Here is a 13,761-nt window from a genome sequence, read left to right on the forward strand (position 1 = left end):
TGATTTTTAGTTTTTTTTATACATGATTACAAGTTTGATAATGAACATTTAATTGAATGGCTCATAACTTAAGTTAGAAAATTCTTTTAAGAATGTCTAAACCTCATATGTTCGCAAGTTGGATATAGATATGGTTTGTGCCCTTTTGGATACAAGTGACTAAAAAATAGTACAACCTTCCATGACCTTTGCTTGAAATAATTATGTACATGTAGGCTCAGAGTATTGAAACATTGGCCACCATTTCATTTGGATTTTTCAATACAAATACTTTTTATTAGAACAATTTTGATACAATCTTAATAGTAGGTCTTTCCTTGCAAAAAGAATTCCAAGAAAAAAAATCCAAGTCAACACATTGGCATATCTTTTGGAGGAGGTGGCAACTTCTCATGAACTCCATTTCCATCCTTTACAATGAAGGCCATTGACATTCCTGAGGTTGTATGTATATCGAAGTGGCAATGCATGAACCACACCCCTACATATATAAGTAGTAAAATATTCATTGTCATGTTTACAATACTTGCCTAATAAAACCAATTCTTTAAAAAAAACTTCATGCTATTCTACTTTTGCAAGAATAACATAAGAGTAATAGTTTGAGAGAGAAATGATTTGAAGCTTGGAAGTAGATAGTATATCTATATTTGCTTAAATGACGTATATGTGCAAATTCTATCTTGTTCTATGAAGGTGAGATGTTCATGTGGTCAAATAAATTAATAAGTTTGCATGTGCCATCTCCATACTATGCATAATTTGTCTTTTTTTGCTCATCTTAAGAGCCTTGTCTAGATATTACTTCTTTATCCTACTTTTGAAATAAAATAATATGATTCAGATAATATTTTGGAAGGTTAGCAAGGAAGGAAAATCAACTAGTATCTTGACTTACACTCATACTAGTGTTATTTGTGGTTTGAGGATTCTCTTACTTTTTGTGCTAGGTTTGACATGATCAAGTTTTCCCTACACATTTAGAGTAGTGATTTAAACTCAAATATTTGTTCTTATTCTAAAAGAACCATACTTGCATTTAGATGTTAGCTTACACATTATATTTTTATAATGCAGTTTATATTGATATAGAAGAAAAAATATTTACATCTTCTCACTAGTGTGGGGACATCCCATAGCTAAACTTGCTATGCTTCCCTATACCGTCAGCAACTACTTTGAACATGGAGTCTTTCTTTCCTAGCCTTTTAAGTACAATCAAAATTTCCTATTTGGATGTGCTTACATTCATAGGAATAAAATAAAGATTCTTCCAAAAACTACTAGATTGCAATGCTTCCAAATAAATCTAATGACTATAGCCCTAACCACATTGCACATTCTAAGAGAGGCTTTGTTGAGTTGGCATGATTCACCAAATAAAGCACTTTTGGCACTAAATTCTAAGAAAGAGAGAGGAGGAGACAGTCAGCAGCCACTCATGCTTACACATTAGATTGATGCCATGGATAAGGCTTGTGTAATGTGTTTGAGTGAACTCTCATCCAACTTAGGATTCTATTAGTTGACATCCTTTCTATTATGCTTTCCTACGATTCATGTACTACTGAATTTTCTTGGAATATAATTCAATTGTTTTGAATCACTAATAGAGTCTAGTCATATAGATTGTACTATCACCATGTGTAGTCCTTTTTTACTACAAATACACCCACATGCTTGGTTTTAACTTATAAGGTGGTTTGATGATGAATAATGATAGTATGGTTCTTTTGTAGCTACTCAAGGTTTTGAGTTTTTACTTTTGTCAAGCACTATTGAGTTATCTAAAGAGTTCTTATCTTATTAAAGGATATTTCATCCTATCATTGAAAACATAGCCCAATATTGCTTGTGATAAAATTTTTAACCATCTAATATGTGATTATGTGTGCACTTATGTATGCATGCACGTGTTGTGTGTGTGTGTGTGTGTGTGTGTGTGTGTGTGTGTGTGTGTGTGTGTGTGTGCGTGTGCGTGTGCGTGTGCGTGTGCGTGTGCGTGTGCGTGTGCGTGTGCGTGTGCGTGTGCGTGTGCGTGTGCGCACGTGTGTGTGTGTGTGTGTGTGTGTGTGTGTGTGTGTGTGTGTGTGTGTGTGTGTGTGTGTGTGTGTGTGTGTGTGTGTGTGTGTGTGTGTGTGTGTGTGTGTGTGTGTGTGTGTGTGTGTGTGTGTGTGTGTGTGTGTGTGTGTGTGTGTGTGTGTGTGTGTGTGTGTGTGTGTGTGTGTGTGTGTGTGTGTGTGTGTGTGTGTGTGTGTGTGTGTGTGTGTGTGTGTGTGTGTGTGTGTGTGTGTGTGTGTGATAGCTCTCTTGGTTAACGTTTTTATAGCTCAAGGGAATGTTCCGAGCATGACATGTTAAGATTAGTCCAAGAATTTAGCAAAGGAATCATCCCATTGGAGGACTAAAGGATTTATTTCCTAGATATGTCACACAATGCATTCCAAGATATGTCACATAATGCTTGATCTATGAAAGGATCAAGGTCAAAGATGTGAAGATGCCAAGGGAAAATCCAACCATTATACATCCCAAAGATGAAGTCGACATTCATTAGCATGGACTTCATTGTTAGCTTGCCACAATACAAGGAGGCTATGATTCAATTCTAGTCCTAGTAGACATGCTAACCAAGGTAGATAATCTCATTTTAACTAAGAAAGCCTTCAAAGCATTAGACATAATTGCCTCTTTGTTAAGAAAATATTTTGATTACATGGATTGCCAAAAATGATAGTTAGTTATCATGAATACATTCAATGTTAGACGTACGTTTTCTAGATAATTGGCACCTAATTATGCTTTAATACCACCTGTCATTGGAAACAAATTGCTAAACAACGAGTCAACTGTTGATGACATCCTTCAAGATTACTTTGGCTACAAACATAGAATATGGATTAAGTGTCTTTCTTTGGTAGAATTGGATTACAATGCCTCATACAACTAGAGAATTTGTAGGACCATTTATCACCATTAAACTTATTTGATCCTATAACCTAAAGGTAGAAACAAGTGAAATATACCTATGATGATAGGTCCCTAAGATCAACAAAAGCTTATGCAGATACAAGGAAGGCCTTCCTTTGGGTCAAACACAAGAAAAACTCCCTAACTCTTAGAAAGTTCAAGAAGTTGAGCCCTTCATGTGGTGCTTATGAGATCATCAAGTGTTTAGAAAAGCAAGCATACCAATTGACTAGACCCCAACACTCAACGTTCACAATGAAATCCGTGTTAGCTTGCTAAAACAAGCTCTAAACATGAATGAAAAGCCTACCATCTGACTCTACCCCAACACTCAAGATTCACAATGAATTTTGATACATTTTTTACATATAGAAGGGTATAATATAAAGGGCATATTTACATGTTGAATAGAAAAGGGTTGTGTTTTATTCAAGGAAAATTTACACACAAGGATATTTTTAAATAGGCCTTGAAAATACATGTGATGTGGAGGACATACATATAGTGAACCTCTGGAGGTATACATGTACATGTGTGGGGGTGTGTGCGTGTATGCACCCACACGTGTGCATGTGTGTTTATGTAGGAAGAAATATTCTTAATATGAAACCAATCTCTTGGTTCTTAAAAGCTTGATGAGGAAAATAAATTCATAATTTTGTATGGTCATACTTATGTAATACAAATATAACATAAGAAGAGGGTAAACTAATTGTTAGAGTTCTATATATTATAGGTAAATAAGGACCTTCTTATGTAAAACAAGAATAAGAGAAAGAGTGAAGATTAGATAGGAGAAGAAGTTGCTTAATCTTTTAGCCATAAAATATGGAAAAGGTTTGTAGATCACATGCATACAAAGATGGATAATGCACCTCCCAAAAGTAGATGGAGTAGAGAAGAGAGCATATAAGAGATGGATAGAAGGAGAAAGTTATTTCTCCCTATGTATATTAGTCACATTTGGAAAATTTACCTAATTTTTCCTAGTACTTGTAGGTACACCCATTTGCAAGTAGAGGAGGACTTTTGTACATGTGCCTTAAGAGCCTATCTCTTTGTCCCTTCCTATGTAACCATGGGATATGGAAAAATGTGTAATTCAATGGGTTTTCCCGAATGCCTATTTTATTCCATGGTGGGATCCATAGGAAAAGGGGCAATTCAAAGGCACCAACCCTATGGTTTCCCTAAGTTTACCTTCTCATGCCACTTCGGGTAATAGAAAAATGTATAAATTGAAGGGATATGCCCTTCAACTATTCCTAGGGTCCTTGTCACAAACTTTGCAAGCATTTCGTGGCTCTAGGCCGGAGATCCTGAGATCTAATGAGAGGATCAAAATTAGCCCTCACCATGCTCAATCTTCGGGTTGAAGTGTTTGGCTCTCTAGAGTGGTTCACATCATTGCCACTATGGCTCTATGTTTCAAAGAAGAATACAAGGCGCCATATGGAATATGGCTTAGATGCTATCCTCATCGATATGGATTTTGACAAGGCATAATAAGACCGTGTGAACCGGGAGTGAGCGATTTCTACTTTGGAACCTTTGGTCTTTGGGAGGAACTTCTCAAGGATGTTGGAGGCTTTATGCACTAATGCTTCATCTCAAATGAATGTCAATGAATCCCTCTCAAAACCATGCAGGTTGGTTCGATCCCTATGATAGGGCTAGTCGTCCTCTAGCCCCCTTGTTCCTAAAGGGGAGCACTTCATGGCTCGATTCTTTGCAGATGAGATAACTCCAATGTGGTGGCTGTGGCTGTTGGATAGGATGAGATAATGGATAGACTTACGGAGAGCTATCAGTTATTCTCTGTAATCAGTCGAAGTAAGACTGAATGATGGGAAGTGTTCCACCGGGTCTTGGACTCTCACTCAGCATCAAGGGTTCAAGCGGCTCAAAGTGAAGGTGAGGTGAGGTACAAGGTATGCAAGTGGTCAACTGAGTGTGCATGATCTCTTGGGCGGACCAAGATGTAGAGGTCAAAATTCAGGGCTTTGCATCGGGCGAAGATAAATATTAGTATGGGCCCTAGATTTTTGCGGACGTGCCGGTTCTCTCCCGGTGACTTACCGATCACTTAATTTTTTATATTTATCTGAATAAATAATTAACATGATGCAAGCCTGTCATCATCCTCTCACGTGGGCACATAGTTCTGAGCGTATGTCTCTGATCGACAGGGTGCAGGGTTCAAATCATGGGGAGTCCATTGAGGAGAGACCAAACCTCATTTTAGGGGCCTTTTTAATTTGTGGGACCCATAATTACCTGGTACGGGATGAACCTGTCAAAATCTATGGGGCCCGTGCTGATATATATCCTCAGCCCTTTGCATCGGTTCAGAATATTGTTGTGGAATGGCACGAGATGGTGGAGGTTAGTTGAGCCTCATGCGCATCATACACTTGTCATCATCAGATGCATTTGTCGATGGATATTCACCTCTTCGCTGGAGTGACTTGGTTAGGGACAAAGAGCTGTATGTGAAGGGTGTTCGTAGATGGATTGACTTATGTGTTTATCATGCCCTTAACTAGTGGGATAACTATGAAGTTGCTAAGCTACATAGTAAGAGAGCACTAGCCAAACAAGCAGCCTCCTGATCATCCAACCCTTAACTAGCGGGATATCTATGAAGTTGCTCAACTACGCAGTAAGAGAGAGGGATGGATGATCAGGAGGCTGCTTGTTTGGCTAGTGTCATGGTGCAAGTGAAGGATCAATGGCCAACTCCCTAGTTACACCATTCATCTTTGAATGTGTAAGATAATGCTATTGAGAACCAACCTTAGAGTTATGGCTAGGTAGATAATGTTATTGAGAAGCAACCTTAGAGTTATGGCTAGGTTTACATTTGGACACCTTGTCTTATCTCACAAAAAGTACCTTCACACATTCTCATAGGATATATTTGAAGGTATCATCATCCATAGGGCCAATTATAAGGTTCTATATCATCCTTCTCTTCTATCCCCTTATTCTCTTAATCTTGCTAAATAACATTACATGATACCATTAGATGTGTGTGCACGTGCTCATGCATGCATTCTATACATAGTGAGATTTCTCAATATGCGCATTCAAATTAAATCATACACACACATTTAAATTCATTATTTGAAAAGTGCTAACATTGAAAATAAGAAAATGATACCTGGATTAGTTGCTCGAAAGCGAATCGCAACCCAGCCTCCTAGAGGCACAGAGATAGTATTCCTAGAAGGAGGATCCTTTAAGTTGAAATTCATAGGGTCTAAGTTTGGATTATAATTTCCAACTCCACTTCCCACAACATAAAAGTTTTGGCCATGGAGATGAGTTGGGTGACTATCATAGAAAAAAGTTGCTGTAGCTTGCAACACAATTTGAACTTTTGCTCCATAATCCAACATTTTAACCCTTGTTCCAGCCAAGGAGAATCTATTTGTTGGGTCTATACCAGTGTAGTTGTATTGCACGAGAGGTACATCAGGAAAGTCACTTTGATACACTCCATCAATCCTGTTGTAATAGGCCTGTAAAAGCAAAGTAGATTGACTCTCTATGTGTGTATACACGTGCACACATGCATGCACGTGTGTGGAAGGATCCTTGCATTTTGTAAGCTCAATCATTTGATTCCTATATCTATTATAGATGTTAGTTACATACTTTGTCATGAAACCTATTCCTGTTATACTAAAATTTGTGTATGTGCATTTGTTTGTGTGTGTGCGTGTGTGTGCATGCGCGCACACATCCATGAGTGCATGTGTGAATGCGCGTGTGTGTTTATAAAAGGACCCTTGCATTTTGTAAGCTCAATTGTTTCATTCCTATAGCTATTATAGATGTTCATTGCAAACTTTGTCATGAAGCATATTCTCCTTGATTTGACAAAAGAATTTGTACATGCACGTGTGTGTGTGTGTGTGTGCACATGCGCATGTGCATGCATGTGAGAATTAATGAAGCACATCTAGAGATAGATAGGGAGGGGGATTATTTTACCTGGAGTAAGGATATGGTTTGTGGCGCATGGAAGGTGATATTGTTTATGGCACCTGCCACCCCAATGCCTGGAACCGTAGAGAGTGGACAAAGAGAACCACAATGCTCAAAAGAGTATCCGATGGTGTAAAGGAGGTCCACATCGATGTCACATGGCAAATGATCTTCTAGCGGTTGATACAAGCCCTTGAGGCTTTGTGTGAAGGTTGCCATGAAGGAGGTGTCATTGTAGGTAGGGAAGGTGGGCAAGAAAAGGGTGCTAATGGTATTGGAAGTAGGAGTACTAATATTAGGAGCATTACTAGTGGCATCATTAGTTGATGAGGGTTCTAGTGCAGGTGTTAATGTTGGAGATAAATGATGATGGTTTTGTACATATTGAAGAATGCCTGCAGCAATGTTCACAAAAATTTGAGTTTAATACAAAATGAATTGCAAATTTTCAAAAGACCTTCAAAATTTGAGGAAGAAGGTTTAAAACTTGTAAAGGAAAACAAATTCTAGCTATCAAAATAATAAATACATGTCTCAAATGTCCCTCAAAAAATTATGAGTATTAAGAGTCTTTCACAAACACTTGCCTGTGGTTGGTATTTTGGGGTAAGGTAGTGGCCTTCTTGCTGGGGAAAATACTGAAGCTGCCATCATGTATTGGGTTTGTGGTTGTGGTTGATTGGCTGTTATGAGCACATTTGTTGTTTGACCAGGCGCCAATACCACCACATCTATATGTAGCGGTTGTGTATACTCAGCATCTGCTTCAACAATTGTCAATGAGTGATTGGCCACTCCAAAGTAAAGATGCACATTCATTGCTGCGTTAATAATCCTCAAGAGATACGTCCTCCCCTTCTCAACATTAAAAATGGGAGTATCTGAAAAAGTAGAAGAAAACTATCACCATGACAAAGGCTAGAATAACAATATTAATGATTAATCACTAAGGTTATGACAAAGGCTAGAATAACAATATTAATGATTAATCACTAAGGTTATGACAAAGGCTAGAATAACAATATTAATGATTAATCACTAAGGTTATGAGAACAATATCAATGATTAACCACAAAAAAGAGTTATCAAGAGTAGAATTTATGGAGTGCAAAGAGTTGTAGGCCATTTCAAGCATGCATTTACTAGTGTTTTGCTCAATCAACAAGTAGAAAGTTTCAATTCACACTACTCTATATTGTTAAATTACACCATAGGCACTAGGGCTATAATGTCTAAATTTGACATGCATGTCATAAATCTACAACTATTTAAATTCATGCCTTGCTAAAAAGAGAATGTGGTTGTGCCGAAGATACTAGTTGCATGGAGTGCATAATACAACTTGATTGACAACTCAAACTTTTTAATTCACAACAAATCATGCATCATCAACTAGCATAATAGATATGTACATGTACAAGCGTGTTATAATATATCAAAATTTTCATGTGCATACCTTCTAGAGAACAATTATAGAGAGTGCCAGGTTGGCCATTGAGTGTTAGGGCATCCGAGGTATTGTAACGACCTCCACTTGAGATGGCTTGGGCCACTATTGCCTCAACATTTGCAATCCACCACTCCCCTACATTGCACAGAGAAATAACCAAAACTTCATGTGAGTGTATATGTTGGTGCTCCATTCACCCCACCACCTTGATGGCATATCAAGGCTTGGTATAGTTAGTAAGCATCTAAAGCTTGTAAACCTCAAGATACTTATGGAATTGGTCTCTATCTAGCTTGAAATTCGCAATGGTACCGAAGGTGCATGAACAATTACTGATTTTTGTGAGAATGAACTTGATCAATAAGATATACCCTTTTTCTTCTTAACCGAGATATGGAAATGTGTGAATATGGAAACTTGTGAAGGAATTGAGTCCCTCAATGGAGGTCTTGAGAGCCAAGTCCAATACCAGCTCATGTTTAAAAACACATAGAAAGGGTCTTGACATACATAGGTAGCAGGAAATTAGGCTATGGTTTCTGCAATAATGCTTCATCAGATCTCGTAATCCAACATAACCTAGGATGGATGAATGAGGTCATTCTGGACAATATCCTGAGGAGGGTTAACAGCAGCACTGAAACTTAGCTGGCAGATTGCTAAATATTTTGGGTCCCGTGCTGGTTTCATATAATGCTAATATCGATGCTCGAGTCATCGAAATATGTGGGTTTTCTTCACGTGATTGTTGCTGCAATCCAGAAGATGCTAAAGTAATTACTGGCTCACTTTGCTGGCTTGTGCGACCACCAATGCTTTGATTCATCCCAATGTTTTCCAACGGATGAAGGCGCCGTCGATGTTCTTGACACTGTTATCGTCTTGGTTTATGTGCTTCTGTATATATATTTGAGGGTAGAAAACAACCAAAATCAAGCATAGAAGGGTCCTGATAAACAGAATCACCTGGGCAAGGTCAGCTGAATATACATGGATAGCTTGCATATACTACTTTGGAGACTGAAAGGTCTAACTTTGCGCAAATTATTTAACTATTTGAATGATGAAGAGACTGTGCATTGAAGGATGGGAGAATTTCGATGCTGGGTCGAGAGGTGAGCGATGAATGATATACCTAGAAGAACCAAGAACTCCTGATGTGGTTTCACAGGGTAGGGGTGTTTGTGGGCAATGGTGGCCTTTGGCCGAATTATGAATGCCCCATGGACTGTTGCCCTAAGCCAGCTGCTGTGGGCATGCCAAAAAAGAGTCCCTCTTTGATCAATGATCTTGAATGTATACACATATGACTGGCCCATCTGGATTGGACACTGCGTGATGTACTCTGGCCCATCTGCCCATGCAGATCGCAATTGCCGCACGCCATGCCTGTCAATTGATGATCACCATGATTTTCTCATCAGAAATGCAAGCAATATCACATTGTTCTTTATATCTTTACGTATGCACTGAAGTTCAGCACTGTTTGGGAACATTTATAGGACATATTCACTGTACAAGATCCACAATGGCAATATAATGTTTGATATCTGCAGTAACTTCCTTCTCCCAAATTTATTTTCTTGTCAGTATGAAGCTTAACCTAACCCACATTTGAACTGTGCTGCCAATTAGAGCTGATCTATTGAGGAATGATTGAGAGATGCAAGGTTATTAGACTCCCAAATGCTACTAGATAGGGTGCTCTAATGAAAACAAAGTTTAAGAACAATACCAGTGGATGGTGATATTGTTGGGCACTAGATTGGTGACTTTGATGTTGAGAGTGTCTCCATCCTTGACCACAACTGTTGGGCCAGGGAACTGACCATTGACGGAGATCACGGACTTGGTGTGGCAGAGGCGGGTGACATTTGCATATTGAATCTGGAACACAAGATAGGATAGGTCAGGGTAGGGGATAAGTGGGTGCATTTGAAGGTAAAGCAAAGCCCAGACACACTGTAATTACATCAATGAAAAGGCTACAAATCTTGCATTGTTAGCCATAAAAATGCAGTACCAGTATTGTACATGCGATTGCATTGATGTATGTTCTCATAGGATACACTACTACTACCAGTAGCTATCATACAATGGAGCACCACTATTGTACATTTAATTGTACTGCAGAATATGCTGAATATGATCCTGTACAACCAGCTCCTTTGCATAAATTAGAGGACTTTTGAGGCTTGAAATGCAAATGGAGCTGAATCAAAATCAGTAATTACGCCTCCTTTAGGTCCATCAGATAACACCCATACAAGAAGACTCATTCCTCCAATATAGTTCCACTTGTCTCCGTTTGTGCATAAAATGCATGCAATGAAGATTTTACCGCATTGCTTCTAAGGTGCGCCTGTGAAACAGTTACAATGTATAGACTGCAAAGAATTACTCATGTACATGCAACGGCATTACGTTGTCTAAAAGCATTCCATATGAATACTGTAGTCACTTCGATGTTGAATGTACTATATATAAGGTTATCGATTGAATATCTGACCTTCCAGTCGAAATACTTGACGTGAGGGGGATGCCTGAGAGCGCCCAGCACTAAGGAAGGTACGGCTGCCATGATGATCAGGATGAGCTGCTGGACTGTGTGACGATATTGCATGTAAGAGCGAGAGGCCAGCATGGTGGCAGACACAGAGAGAGAGAGAGAGAGAGAGAGAGAGAGAGAGAGAGAGAGAGAGAGAGAGAGCAGTTAAGCTCTTACGTCTGATTTATATGATGTACCTGTAAGAAACAATAGATAGTCAGCTGTATAGTACCTATTATATCTGAACAATTGCAGCTAATTTATGTGAATGAGGTCAGGAATCTACTTTGATGCTGTGATTGAGTGCCACGAGAGTCTTTAGACCTCAACGCTTGGCAATGTAAGTTATAAGTAGATAAAGTATACAGCATTTTGAACTGTCGAAGGCGCTGTTTCATGTAGCTGCCGGCCGCCCCTCTCGCTCACATTCGAAGCTAGATTCCTGGCTCTCTCTCTCTCTCTCTCTCTCTCTCTCTCTCTCTCTGAGAGCAAGTTGCAGGTATACGACTGTTTTTTTATTTGCCTTCCTTGTGTCTTCCAGCTCTCTTGGCCTTTGCCTCGAGACGTTGACATTTGACTCAAATCTGCTTCTTGAGCAACGAGAATCAACAACAAATAATTCTCGATTATCCAAGTTAAATGTCCACTTGATTCCCGGCTTCTTTTTGCTGCCATGTTTCTCAATTTAATGTGAGATCTATCTTGCTTCTAAGTTCTAAGTTAAAGGTCCAACATGACAAACACTCAAATGTGCTCCCACCTTTTATGTTTAGGGCAAGTTTGCACCTTCTCTTTTCGCTTTTTAGGCCTTTGTTGGCCAATGCCAGGAAGGACTTTAGTCCCCCAGTTGCTCCTATAAAGTCATGTCTCTCGCTGCTACCTGACACAACTTGTGCTAGTTTCTATGGGCATGCATTTAGGATAAAATACAATAACAGGCCAATTAAGTGGCAACCCCACTTAACATGACATAACATACCCCAATTCAGTACCACTTTTTGGAAATCATGTCACAAGTACACTCTTTTGACTAATGTGGCAACATTCAAATCAATATCTATTAACACATATTACTAAAATGTTTATACATTTAGTCATTTTCTTATTGAGCATTGTAAAGCACCCAAAACAATAGGTCCCATGATGTCACTAAATTGCTCCTAAGATGCAGCTACTCCATGGGCTCCATGTTACGAACAATGTCTACTTGATGGAGAAACCAGTATGCCCTAAACTTTATGCAATAACATGGGTTTCATACATGCATTGGAGGGAAGTATGCAAAAACTATTTACTTTATTCTCTTGAAAAGAAGAATAGTGCTTCTTAAATGTCACTAGATTGTCCCCTTTGATGAAGTTTTAGCACGTTATTCCCCACAAGGATAGACCAATGGTATTGCTTCCACTTATATTATCTATATATATGTAAATGCACTTTTGTTTGAAAAAACTAGTCCTAGGTTAAAGAGGCCAATGAAATGACACCCCCAAAAGTAAAACATGCCTCCCATTTACTGACAATTTTGCACAAAAGATGCATAAAATTTTAGTCATTTGAAGCTATGATAGAATTTCTTGAATATTACAAACAAGTTTAATAAGAGTTGGACAATTGAGACATGTTAATTTTTTTCCATTTTGGATTTTGTAAACAAAACATATTTGAGTGTCACTCCATTGGCCCTTATGTTAAAGTCTTTTGTGAACCCTTCATCTATAACTAGGTCTACTTGATAAAAATATCAAAATGCATGAGTTTTGTTTGATTCAAGTGTTACATGATGTACATAGTTCAACTACTAGAACAAGATGTTATAAACACAAGGGCCTTCCCTCATGAACTATGATAAGAAATCATAAAGGCCATACAAAATAAAGAAAGTAATGAATTGATATCAAACATATTCAAAATTTAACCCATAATGAACAATTTTTAGTATCAACCAATAGCTTAATGTTAATTGGCATTTTAGATCATAAGGAATCAATAGTTGAGATTGGTTGTAAAATTTGTTATATTGAGTTAGTGTTTGATTTTGAAATTTATTTTGCATGTGAATAATATTTGCATTTGAATCTTAGAATTTCTTATACATATGGATAATATTCTTTATGATTTTTGGCAAACTATGGAACTTGTCTACAAACTATAAACTTGTGCTTCTCCACATCTTTTACAACTTTTGAGTTTGATCAAACAAATTTACTCTTTTTTCTTTTCATCTTTGCATCTCTATCAAGATATTGAAATTCACTTGAGATCTTATCAAGTAATGGGATCATGTCTCCATGGATGAGATCTTATGAAGTAACGGGATCATGTGTCCATGAATATTATAAGATATCAACTCTTGTTACAGTTGATACACATGTACATCTAAATATGCATGTAAAAATGCATGCAAGTGTGCATGTGTATTATGTATGTATGTGTGTTTTGCTCTCTCTCTCTCTCTCTCTCCACACACACGTAAAAATGTATGCAAGTGTGCATGTGTATTATGTATGTATGTGTGTTTTGCTCTCTCTCTCTCTCCACACACACACACACACACACACACACACGCGCGCGTGCGCGCGCGCACACGCACACGCACACGCACACGCACCCGCAAGCACACACGCACATGCACACGCACACGCACACGCACCCGCAAGCACACACGCACACGCACACATGCACACACGCACACACTCACGCATGCACAGGCTCACGCACAGGCACATGCGCGCACACACATGCACGCATGCACACACGTACACACGCGCGCACGCACGCACGCGCACACACATACACA

At 38.6% G+C, this 13,761-nt stretch overlaps 1 protein-coding gene across 1 annotated transcript; it reads right to left on the reverse strand.

Annotated features, from left to right (window-relative positions):
• Positions 1-243: 243 nt before the first annotated feature.
• LOC148016121 (laccase-4-like) lies at positions 244-11,263 on the reverse strand. Its single transcript, XM_087663789.1, has 9 exons — positions 11,248-11,263; positions 10,923-11,158; positions 10,149-10,300; positions 9,549-9,802; positions 8,420-8,548; positions 7,551-7,844; positions 6,970-7,358; positions 6,134-6,494; positions 244-481 (listed from the first exon to the last, which is right to left on the reverse strand). Exons 2-9 carry the CDS (start codon positions 11,055-11,057, stop codon positions 351-353), a joined length of 1,845 nt encoding a protein of 614 aa, XP_087519915.1. The 5' UTR covers positions 11,058-11,158; positions 11,248-11,263; the 3' UTR covers positions 244-350.
• Between the last annotated feature and the right edge of the window lie 2,498 nt (positions 11,264-13,761).

The sequence above is a fragment of the Lygodium microphyllum genome, chromosome 23 (assembly GCF_053477565.2).
Source record: "Lygodium microphyllum isolate KBCC chromosome 23, Lygodium_microphyllum_v1.1.10, whole genome shotgun sequence".
Taxonomy (NCBI): Eukaryota; Viridiplantae; Streptophyta; class Polypodiopsida; order Schizaeales; family Lygodiaceae; genus Lygodium; species Lygodium microphyllum.